Consider the following 12961-nt stretch of genomic DNA (forward strand, 5'->3'; position numbering starts at 1 on the left):
CTTGCCTTAAAGAAGTGCTCTTCAGTTGTGCAAGTCTCTCTTCTGTATCTTGTTTGAGGCAATGTACCTTAGTCTACAAGTCTGGAGTAGTAATCTCCCTAGCCTATAGCCTAAATCATTGTAAAATAGATGTTATATATATTGAGAGTCAAAATCTCATCGTGGTTTTTCCAAGTAAAATTCTTGGTGTTCTTGCGTGGATGCTTTTGTTGTTTCTATTATTTACTTTCATGCACATATGTTGAATATGGTTTCAATATATTAATCTGTTCAAGTTTTAGTCATATATTGATTCACTCCCCCCTTTCCCTCCCTCCCTCCCCCCTCTTAATTTCCGCTAGTGTTTAACACTTAATTTAGTGAGCATAACCAACTTTAAAACAAGAAATATAAAAGGCTAGAAAGGACAAGGCTAAGATAGATGAATACATTTGGAAATTGAAATCTTTTATTGGTTCATAGCCAAAAAATCACTACTTAGACACTTCTTTAGTTATGCAAAGTGTGGAAGACGACATAAGTCCATAATTTGATAATAATGCGTCCTATGGTACAAAGTTATTACTAAAACTAATTTATAATTTAATAAAGTTGTACCAATTTTGACATCTAGAAGATGATTCAACAATTAACAAAAGATATGAAGGATCATATAAGATGGGAAAAGGATATTCTTATATATAAAAAATAGTTGAAATTAAATATGAAATTTTAATCAAATCATTCTTTTCTATTAGTTTCTTTATTAAAACACCTATCACTATTAGTTCTTCAAAATAAATAAATTGATTGTATCATATCAATTCATTCCTAGATTCCATCTATTGTTCTTGAAAGTATTGAAAAGGCAACATAAGTAAAAAAGATGAGTAGAAAAATAAGATTGAGCAAATCTTAGATTTTAGTGAAAAGATACAACTAATGGAATTAATAAATAACAAACAAAAATATTAACAAAGTGTTCAATATTCATGAATAAAGACTATATCATTGTATTACCAAATCTTGATGAAATTAAAGTTGTTAAAAAGTAATGAAAGTTGTTAAAAAGTTTAGAGAGTGAGATAACCAATCAACAAGAGTTCATTTTATTATCAAAATAATTAACTTTGTTTAAATAATTTCTTGATAGCAATTTTCTTTTTAAAAGACAAAATCATGCAAAGTGACAATTTCAAAAGCCTATATATATGAATAATGTGCTTTAAACAAATTAAGTATAAATTTTATTACATTTTATATATGGATTTATAATTCAAGTTTTATTTTTGTGATGAAATTGTATTACTTCATACAAATTTTGTACTTTGATTATTGTTGATTAAGATGTTTGTAGCTTTGTATGCTAATATTCAAATAATTTAATTTGTGAAATCATATGTGAAATGTATAATCCAAATATTCAAATAAACATTTGTGAACATACCTTATAATATCTACATTTGAAATAGAATGAGTATATGCTCGAGTTGTAATGATTAATTAACTTTGCTATAAATTTATATAAACAAAATCTAATATTCATATCGAAAAATAGATGTATAATAAATTAATTCATTTGTATTATATATATTAAACTTCATATAAAACAAACTTTATACATTTAAAATTATTTGCAAACTAATCTATTAATAACAAAATATAATATAATCTAATATTCACATTCAAAAATATATATAATAAACTAATTTACAAACTAATCTCAAAAAAAGGGTTAATTTTTTATTTTCCAAATGCACTTCCCCTTTTAATTTAAAGACAAGTTTAACATTATTAAAATTAAAATAGGCATTTGTATTGGTTATATGTTAAATGTACCTTTTAACTTCTTTTTTTGATAGGTAATATTATTTTATAACCTTTTGAGAAGAAGGCAAAAAAAAATTATATAATCTTTTATTGTTTGTTGAAAAAAATTCCGTTTGGATAACATCTACCAAATCATTAACAGGAATTTCTATTTGAAGAAGCAATGGAGGAAACTAAATTATAAGATTATGGGCAGTAGTAGTTGCAGAAATGAAGTTGAAGCATAGTACAAGCACTTAATTTGCATTAATAATAATAGATTCATGAGGAGCCGTTGTTATTTCGATCGTTGTTGAATGACTCTTGCTTAGTGGGTGTTGCCAAGGCTCGCCATCCATTTGCATATAAGCTCTTTCTCTTTTTCCTCCCCTTAGCTCTAGTTTCAGAGCTGCAGCCTGTAACAGCAGCAGATAGGTAGGTCTTGTTTATGACGTTATGACTATAGCTTTAAAAGTTCAAAATCATTTCAGATGAGATACTTTGGGCAAACTGTAAAATATAATGTAATATGGACCTGCGCAATGTGCTTTGCTGTAATCATGTTGACCATCACAAATGACGTATGCCACCCATCCTTTAAGCCAAATATTTCAATCAATCCATCATTAACTTGGGCTTTCACAAACCCTTTCTGTAAATACAAATTAAGAATGTTAGTAATCTACTTGGAATATTTTGTGAAACAATCATTTGAATACAAGGCTACTTTGGGTTTCCTTAATGGGGTGTAAAAGCTAAAACTATCATGCCAATAATGTTTCATTATTTTTGCTATATTTGGCTAAGTAGAAGTTTGGGGTGATATCCCCAAAAAGCATTCCTACGGCTGGAGGACAGTTTATTTTTCTTTAACACAAATATCTAGCTATGAAGACAAGAAAAATAGGATCAAGTTTTTATTAAAATTGCAAATTTTCCTAGCAAAAGATGGCGCAGTTGGCTGATTTGTGACTAATTGCAATTAATGTAACCATGATTCTCTGTGTTTAGAATCTTAGATGTATAAATCATAGCAGCAATTCAGAAACATTTTTACAACTGATCAGGAAAAACTAGGGAAATTAAAAAATGTTATTAAATTCATAGAAATATAGAGAAAAAGCTGTTTTTAAACCTCATGCCATATCAGAATTTAATCATGATTTCGCAGAGAAATCGCCATTCAATTGCAACTTGTGATAAAATGCAATTTAATCATAAAATTTTGCCCATTTTTTGGTTCATTGGGATTGCCTGAATTTGGAGAACAGATTGGCGATCTGATTCAGATCAATTCACTGAACCTGCTGAGTGCCAATTACTCGCACCAACGTGGATAATCACCTTTTTTTTTGCAGAGTTTTGCTACATTGGTCTTACTCTTTATAAATTTCTAATTGAATACAAGTGTTTTTACTATTTTTAAACGGTATACATAGCCATATCTAATATTAGGTCTTGAAAATTCCCAGTCTCCATATATGATACTTCATCCGTTTCTATGCAACACTAGTTCTACCTCTTCTAATATAACATTTCATGTCTTAAAAGATGTCGTCATGGAATCCTGCATATGAAACCCCTATTGTTCACATGGAACTCCTGCATGGGGTTTTAGTTCAAAAAGAGATACCCAGTGTAGGTTGGTGAGAAGTCCCATTGCAACCTAGTACCTTGTACTTAAAGATAATTATTTACATGCTTGCTTGTGACTTGATTTAGTTAATTGCGTGAATTTTAGGCTTATGAAAGATGAGTTCTTGCTAACTACCATTCATGGAAGATTGACTCAATATTAACATGTAGTTGATTCTTGAGAACAATATTACATGAATTTACAAAAATGAAAAAGCCAGGGCCCTCCACAATAAATGTTTCGTAATGCACAATGCTTGCTTGAAACTCTATGGTTGAAGATGCCCCTGCCGGAATAATACTAGGAAGGACTTCCCTTTTGTGATTATCACTTAAATACAACTCTAAATGAACTGTTCAACCTCATCAGAAACAGTGTGTGTATATTAATCTGTCTGTCATTACAATAAAAGGAAGTTGGAACATATAAATCATTAGTGACTGACAATATGTTGATTCTATGTATATGCTTTAATGGAGAGTATTAACTAGTGTACATGCGGAGGAATGGGCCTGTATTGAAATATTGGAAAGTCCTCATAAATGAAATGAAAAATCATGAATCAATGCACGAGATTACCCTTGTATATGATTTAAGATCTAATGCTATATGTGGTAGAATTCTTATCAAATACTTGGCTTGTTTAACTGTGGTCATTAATGGTTTCATGAATATCATGTCCTTTATTTAATGTGGATTTGGGTATAAGAGGTTATCAAATGTTCGTATGCATGATCAAAACAATAAATATTGTTTTTGCAGTGTCTTGTTTCCACAAATATCAAGTATTCAGTCCTTATCTTTTAACTTAAGTAAATTGCCATGTGGTTCCAAAGCGCATGGCATCGAGGGCAAATAAGAATGCTTGGAAAAAAATTTAATTTAGTTTTTTAGAAACAAAATGGAGATTAAATAAACATGAAATTAAGGAAGAAAATGAGTACTCGAAGGCATAACACGAATATAAACAAATCAGGCTCAAGAAATTTGACCATCAAGGAGAATATCTCGGTCCAATGCATTACTTCCTTGAGTGAACAATCAAATTTGCTTTGAGGAGCTCTCCAACAGGCCTCAATAGAAAATTTTGGAAAAAGATTTCCTTTATATTGCCAAATCTTGAGAGGTTATCACGTAAAAATCGTCCAAATTTAGTTTGGGTTGTGACGCATGCAAAGTCAATATTAACTGTTAGAATTTCATTTGAAATGTTAAGGTCCCCGTACTTCACATTTGTTATTTATAACTACCTCAACCGAATTGTTTCAAGTGAAATAAGATAAACTAAAAGGATTGAAAGTTGCAAATGTCAATATGAACGAGGACAAGCAGATAGAGGATCAGTTGATCATGGTACAAGGATTGTGGCAATGATGCCATTGTGGAGATATAGCTTGACTGAGAATAACGTACCAGTAACTAGAAGTAGATATAAATAGTTCGCAGAATAGACAAAACTTTAGTAAAGATTAATGTGCAAGCAAAAAAGAGAAGTCTGGAAGATGGAAAAAATGAGCATGACTAAATTGTGAAATAAATTACTAATAGAATGGAGTTCAAGATGATTGATTGACAGCTACAGCAAAACAAGCAAGGTGTGGAATTAAGCATAACATGAAGAAAATGAATATATTCCAGAAAAAAAGTATAGTAAATGGTGTCCAAATGGAATCCTACGTTAACAAGCTTAGGAAATGATGAAGGGTATTCCCCTCACAAACTCAAACACAACAATAATAGAGAAATACACAACAATAATAGAGAAACAAACAGAAAATGCAAGAAGAAACAGCTACTTTCTATTATCTCAATGAAATTGAATTACAATATTCAGAAAACTATAGACTACAACCACATGGGCTTTTTTATTACAAAAGTCTACAAGTCAGAGCCACAATCTACACTTTGAATTGTGCCTTTCTTATCTGAAAGTGTGACCACCTTAGAATGTTCTGGAAAGTGTAACCCCATTTTGGGTGCTGAAAGTCTAACTGTCCATTTTCCTGCTCAAGAAGATATTTTATTGGAAATTGGAAATTTGGATTTCGGTGGTACAACTTTTGGGAGCCATAACTTTCAATCCAGCCATTTCTAGGAAATTTCTCCAATGCGGCTTCAAATGCAAACTTAATAAAAAATAGTAACCCTACCATTTTAGCCCTTATTGATAACTAGACAATATTTTTGAGTAATGCAAGATTTCTCTTACACCTTGGATGCTCCAGCATCAAACACCCAAGGTAATTTGAGAAGTGACCTTGTCGCATCTTAGGTGTTCTGAAGAAAACCAAGGCGGTCAACTTTTACCTTAGATAGCCATGACCAATCTCCAATAGGTCTTCCTTTCCATTTGACCAAATACTCTTCAAATTGCCTATTTATTGTGCTTCTACCCACATAGCTATTCAAGATGTCTTCTATCTCCTTTTTTGAATTAGGTGCTAGAATATTCCACTGTGCTTCTATTGATTCATCTTCAATGTCTCCTTCACAATACTCAGTCAAATCTGAAATATTAAACCCAGGTGAATAGTTAAGTACACTTGGCAACTCAGCCTCATAAGCATTTCCTAAATCATGCTTCTTTAGGATTCTACATGGCCCAAATTTCTTCATTTTCAACTTATTAAATGTTCCCATTGGAAACCACTCTTTTTTCAAGTGAACCATGACTTCATCTCCAATCTGAAATTCTTTAAATCTCCTCTTCCAATCTACCTTAGCCTTGTACTGAATATTCATCTTTTTAATATGCTTTCTCACCTCTTCATGCAAATTCTTCAAGTGCTCTGAAAAGTCTTCATCTTCGACACACTTTTTTTCTCTTTTATCTATCCCTTGGGGTAATCAATTCATCACTTGGCACACAAGAGGCAGGGAAGTCCAACTATGACCAGTTCCATCCCTTGGGGTAATCAATTCATCACTTGGCCCACAAGAGGCAAGAACATCCAACTATGACCAGTTCCATCCCTTGGGGTAATCAATTCATCACTTGGCCTACAAGAGGCAAGAATGTCCAACTACGACCAATTCCATCACTTGCAATAATCAATATGTTACTTGGGCAACAAGAGGTAGGAACGTCCAACTATGACCATTTCCATCCCTTGGGGTAACAAATCCATCACTTGCCCCAAAAGAGGCAAGAACATCCAACTATGACCAGCTCCATCCCATGGAGTAATTAATTCATCACTTGGCTGACAAGTGGCAGGAATGTCCAACTAGGACCAATTCCATCCCTTGGGGTAATCAATCATCACTTGGCCCACAAGAGGCAAGAACGTCCAACTATGACCAGTTCCATCCCTTGGGGTAAATAATTCATCACTTGGTCCATAAGAGGCAGGAACGTCAAACTATGACCAGTTCTATCCCTTGGGGTAATCATTATTCCACAATTCACAATAAATATCTTCCACAAATCTGTTATAGAGTCTTCTATACTCTGATCATATGTCTATTATAAAGTATCCACAATCTCTTCTCAAAAGTCTATTACAACTCTTCATATACTTCAGCTTAGATCTTCATATAATATTCTCTCTTAATCAGGAGTATACTATGTACTTGATTGTCTTCTTTGCAAACAATACACGTATGTTCAACAATCTCCAATATTCTCTTGCCATTGTCATTTAGTTATTGCCATATTTTTGGACTGAGCTAATATATCCCTTCTCATTGATTAGAATGCATAATCGATTTACCTTTACCCTGCAGGCTGGTAAGATCATGCTCTAATACCATTTGTAATGTCCCCTTTTTGGAGGACACTAAATCTTGCCCACTATACTTGTAGAATTATTGCATGTTATGTGTTTTCAGTCTACTATGGTAATATGGACATATTCAATTCAATGTTGTTTCCCTCTTTGAATGCTGAACGCTGCTCTCTTGGATGAGTGCTAGTGCTGAATGGTTCAATTTGTATTTTTGATTGCTGAAGATACTTTGCTTTCTTAGGAGAATTGATGTTTATTGTATTGATTTCCTCCATTTATTGATAAGTCTCCTTCAATGTTTGGAATGAACTCTCCTTTATACTTTATTGGTAGAAGGGTTATCATGTTTCATAAGAATTGAGTTACCTTGTTTTATTGTTGCCCTTGAGAATAATATATTGTTCCCCAACTTGATCTCCCCTTTATATCCTCCAATGTGAGGGAAAGTCACACCTCTTCATAATGGTCACAACCTTTCACAATTACCACCCTTCAAAAGGGTTACAACCCTTCATCGTTGCTGCACCTTTGAAAGAGTCACTTCCTTATCTTCATCCCAGTAATGCTTCCTTAATTCCTTTCCTCCCTTCTTTCTTCCTTCATCCCTTTTCTCCCCAAATGAAGTTCTCTTCTCTCCCATTTATATCTCATGTTTGAGGGAGTCACAACTTTTCATTTCATGCCTTTTGACCATTGATTAAACTTAATTAACTTTTAAATATATTAAATTTTATTTTTATTCTTTTATATTTAAATTTATTATCATTATTTATTACTAAATCCTATTTCAACAAGGGATCATTACAATTACACATAAGCCAATGTTTTCTCTTCAATTTTTCATAATTTTGTGAATTCTTTGTTTGGAGTGCTTTGTCCTTAGTAGTATTATTCGCAGAAGCACCGGATAAATCTTTTTCTCATGGCTTTGTTTACGCTTGGCATCACCTTTTCTGTTGGATTAACTTGTGCTTTCACCAACGTTAAGGGTTTTGTTCTAATATTTCCCTCTTTATAAGGTCCTAGTTGATAAATATTAGAACAAAACCCTTGTTGAACAATCAACTCAACAACCTAGTGAAACATGGGATGATCTCATAGAGTGTGGGCTGTGATGATTGAGACCAATGCCCAAAATGGTGTAAATACATTGATTTTTCAATCATCAAATGACCAGTAATGAGTTACAAAACAGTGTTTTCTGCTGAAAGAGCTTGAAACAGCTACAATATTACAGAAAAAAGAGTAAGAACTATCTTCTAAACTACCCTAGGCATCCTATTTTAGCATACCACAACCTCCTAAAAATTTGCAACATGTACAACAAAAGACGGAAAACATATGACTTGTCCTTGTTGCCTTTGTTAACTCCACCTCTAGTCGCTGAAAAAGGTGTATGCTTGTCTTCAATGCTACCTTCTCTTGTGTGGCATAGAGTCATAATGTAGTATCCCCACAATTTTTTTTTAATTTTTACAGCAAGATTACAATCACACCAATCACCCGTTAAGGTTAGAACCATAGTTTTAAAACTCGTGGACTCACCACGGACTCGCGAGTCCATGGGAGCCACGAGTCGACTCGCCAAGGACTTGCGAGGTGAGTCCTGGCAAGTCCATTTGAAAGACTCGCGAGTCTTTTGCACGGACTCGCGAGTCTTTCAGATGGACTCGTGCAACCCAGAAAAAAAGTCATGCAAGCTTTAAAATTGATTTTTTTTTAAAAAAATTTGCCTTCATTTGGCGATGCCCCTTGACCCCAACTTGGGGGTGCTGCCCCCAAACCCCCGTTGAAAAAGATAGGGGGAAACTGCGCCGATGGAAGTAGGGAAAATTTAACCTCCGAGTCTGATTAGGCTCCATATAACAGCATAATTAGCATTGAGGAAATCTTGGTATTATACATTTTAGAGTTGCAAGTTTGAAACTATGAGTATGTGACATGTGTAATGTTTCAATTATGGCTCTTATGTTCTCTAAATGCATTAATTTCTTTATGTTTTTTTGTAAAACTACGGTTTTTTTTTTTTTGCCGAGTCCTTGACGAGTCTTTCACAAGTCCAAGTCCGAGTCCAAATTTTTGGTTTGCCGAGTCCGTGGCGAGTCCGAGTTTTTAAACTTTGGTTAGAACAATGTAATCCAAACAACTGAAAGGAACCCTACACCTTTTGATCACCAAGAGCCCAAACTAGGAAGGTGATAGCATACGGTAGCAAGGGATCATTAGTTACAACTGTTGAAAGTTCTGATTACAATAATGGGCGGCAAGCCAACCCCTTCCGCTTATCTAGCGAGTAAACAAAGAAAATTGGTAGTAAACCAGCCAAGTGGACAAACACTCCAAAGCACGAATCACTCTACCGCAATATTTCAGCGGGAGGACTGAACACACATAACAAAGTTCAACTCAACCGCTTGTGCAGCGGGAGTATCATTACAACAAATATCACTCAACCGCTCATGTAGCGGGAGGACCATTACAAACAGACATCACTCGACCTCTTATGCAGTGGGAGGACTGAATTACAAATATCCCGAGTTACCGGGTTCGGCCCCCTAGACCCCTGGTACTGGTCCAATACGGTCCTCGTTCGGGGTTCGGGTCCGGTTCGCCTGTGGTTCGAACAAGGTTCGTGGTTCACAGGCCTGGTTCGAACCGGGGCGAACCCAAGAGGACCCAAGTCGAACCCAGAGGTCTGACAGCCCAAAAATGGATTTTTTATTTTGTTTGAATTCCACCACATAAAAATTAAAATGACCCTAAAAGTGAGTTTTAAAACATTAACTTGGCTCATTTCACACAAGCAACATGACTACAAGCAAGGGGAAACGAAGATGTGGGATATGGAGCCAAAAAATTCTGATTTGGATAAATTCACTTCTTAGCTTGTTGCATTTGATGACTCAATAACGAGCAAACTTAAAGTGCAAGTGCAAGTGGCATTGGCATTGGCATTGATTCATCTAATGTCAATGTCAATGATGAGGAGGAGAATGAGGATGACGAATTAGAGAATCCATTTGATGATCAAACTTTAAATTGTTGAAAGTTGAAACAATGATACTTGAATATTTTATCATTTTGATATTAAACTTGATGTATATGATGCTGTTATGGTATGATCATGATGCTATGATTACAAGTTTATGTTGGTTTTGTTGTTTATATGATGCTATGTGACATGCTAATCTTAATTCATGCTTATAGGCCGTATATATATATATAATTTACATGTTTTGTACTAACGAACCCAAACGAACCCAAACCCCTTTTCAAATTTTTGCCGTACCGGTTCTTTGAACCTGAACCGGTGCCCGAACCTGAACCGGCAAGCTAGGAAATAATCAACAGGCAGGGAGGTATATTCGAAACACTGCTTCATCCACTTCACAATCAGCAACACACCAAAACACACCCTCACTTAGAAAGCTGAAAACACCACAACAAAATCCATCACAATGAAGCTCATTTTATTCCTCTGGATGAGAAATAGGCTCTCCCACAGTTAGGTACTATCTCACAAGTACGAAACTGGCACAAGTTAGGAAGCACTCAACTTCGAAGCAATAGTCTGGCACAAATTCGGCAACACTTCATTATAAAATGTTCAAGATACCAAATGAGAGACCAAGCTCTCATATTTATAGATTCTGAGACCCCAAATTCAAGCTTTGTAGAGGTGCGATGTCAAAGTCCGGATTTAAGGAAAGAAAAGAACAACAAAAGATACTGGAAACTGGATTCTATCCAGAGCCCAAGATATCATCCAGATGGAAGGAGATTATGGATACAAACATGCATTTCCTAAACCTGAACCTGATGCGACAGCGAATGTTCGGAGTCGGAAATCAGATTCGTTCCCCAGCGTATGTAAATATTATGAAGAGTGGTATTTTCATACCGCTGGATTTCCACAGTCCATACAATGCAATGAGCTTATCCTAGAGTGTGCACGATGTTATGATCCTCGCTCACGAATGATCAAAACTCCTAAGGGCGTTGTTATTGCCTACCTTGCTGAGGATGCAATTTCTGAGGTGTTCGGAATTCCACATGGAACAGATATGAAGGATGCAACTAAGGATGAATATAAAGAACGGTACACGAAGAAGATGGATGCGTGTAAGAGTATGATAAACAAAGAGTGGATGATTGAGCCTAGGCTTCATCATTCCAAAGCTCCCAAGACACTCTTGTGCACAAAATTCAAAGAGGTGTATAGTGACTTAGTATTCCTGCTTAACAGAGTGATGGGGATGCCGCAGGGTGCAATATTCGATGGATGGATGTTCTATTTCATCCAGGATTGTCTTAGAGGGACATTGATAAATTGGTCTAGAATCATAAGTGACAATCTGGACTTTCAACTGAGGAATGTGGAGCGGTCCAATTCATTCGCCATGACTTCCTACTTGGTATACCTGCTTGCACAATTCGTTTCATACAAAGGATTGATATGCAGAGGTGAAGTCAGGAATGGGCAAGGACAATTCAAGAGTCATGAGTGCTATCCCCAGCTAAACATGTATAGAATGAGAATATTCAAGAGTTACATGCCACAGCGACATCTACACCACCAAATGAGAATGATGATCAGTCGGGATCCCCTACTGTCCTTTTGGAAGTTAGTTTGGGAAATGAGGTATACGATTTGACTAGGAATAATCCTAATGATGATGATGATGTTATCTCGGCATTGAGAGGGCTTGATCGAGAGATGTGTCTCGATAATGGTATGGAGATGGCCACTATTCCTAATTGGCTGATGAGAAGTATGGAGAAAAGTAAGAAAATGATAGAGGTATAGCCTATTGATGACATTGATGATTACCTAGATAGGAGTGCTAAGGAGAAGGAACCCAAGAGAGCTAAGATTTTGTTGCACATAGTTAGAGATGAGACAGGAATGCGGACCCAAGCGTTTGGGTTCGCCAAGTACGAACCGAGGTACAAACCTGGGCTTATCCAAAGGTGCTGAGCGCCAAAACATAACAAAAATAGGCATTTTTTACCTTCTTTTGCAATTAAAAACCCTAAAAGCACCCCTTGTATCATTGTGTTTTCGCCATGCATTAATCAATGATGAAGTAGCATACTATTAAATGCATTTAGTTTTATAATTCTGAATATTTCTTTAAATTTTTACACATAATTCTGAATATATATATATGTATGTATGTACATACATACATACACGTGTGTGTGTGTACGGATGAACCTGACCCATGAACCCAAAGGGCAAAGTTTTTTTTACCCAAACCCACGAACCGGTAACTTAGATGAAAGCCATCACCACCCTCTCCAAATTGTTTGACACTGTGATTCCATCTGTTCATCTGCTGTTAGCTTTGACACATGCTTTCCTACCTTTCACAGACTTGCCACTGAGATCTGCACTACATCTTATCGCAATTCTTTGTGATTCTAGCTTGTATGACAGTCCTTTCAATTCTATCATGTTTTCCTAAACTTCACTGTCCAGTTATGTCAAGGAATTTGCCTTTTTTTTTAAACCTCCAATGACTATCCATTGTGCTTCAAGCCTATTCATTCATGGCAATAAATTATAAGTCAAAATCAACCAAAACACATGACAGTGATATTGGCAGCAAAGGCCATGATAGGACCTTTCTCATTCTTAAATGTTGACAAATCAAATGAATTCTCGTTTTCCTAGAAAGTGAACTGTTCATCATAGACTGATTGATGTCAGTTCTAGCTATATCAGTAAGAGAGTTCTCAACACTAGTGGCTTTCCTCTTATACTCTATGGCATCTTTGTCCATCAATGCTTCAGTCATAAACTGGA

The 12961-nt window shown here is 35.3% G+C and overlaps 1 protein-coding gene across 1 annotated transcript in view; it reads right to left on the reverse strand.

Moving 5' to 3' along the window:
- Positions 1 to 1876: 1876 nt before the first annotated feature.
- LOC131052329 (diacylglycerol kinase 4) overlaps positions 1877 to 12961 on the reverse strand; it is a 174268-nt gene continuing 163183 nt past the window's right edge. Inside the window, exons 11-12 of the mRNA XM_057986964.2 lie at positions 2324 to 2440; positions 1877 to 2204 (exon numbers count right to left, since the gene is read on the reverse strand). Of these exons, the coding sequence (XP_057842947.2) occupies positions 2046 to 2204; positions 2324 to 2440 (276 nt within the window). The 3' untranslated portion in view covers positions 1877 to 2045. The remainder of the gene's footprint in view (positions 2205 to 2323; positions 2441 to 12961) is intronic.

Source organism: Cryptomeria japonica, chromosome 2 (genome assembly GCF_030272615.1).
Source record: "Cryptomeria japonica chromosome 2, Sugi_1.0, whole genome shotgun sequence".
NCBI lineage: Eukaryota > Viridiplantae > Streptophyta > Pinopsida > Cupressales > Cupressaceae > Cryptomeria > Cryptomeria japonica.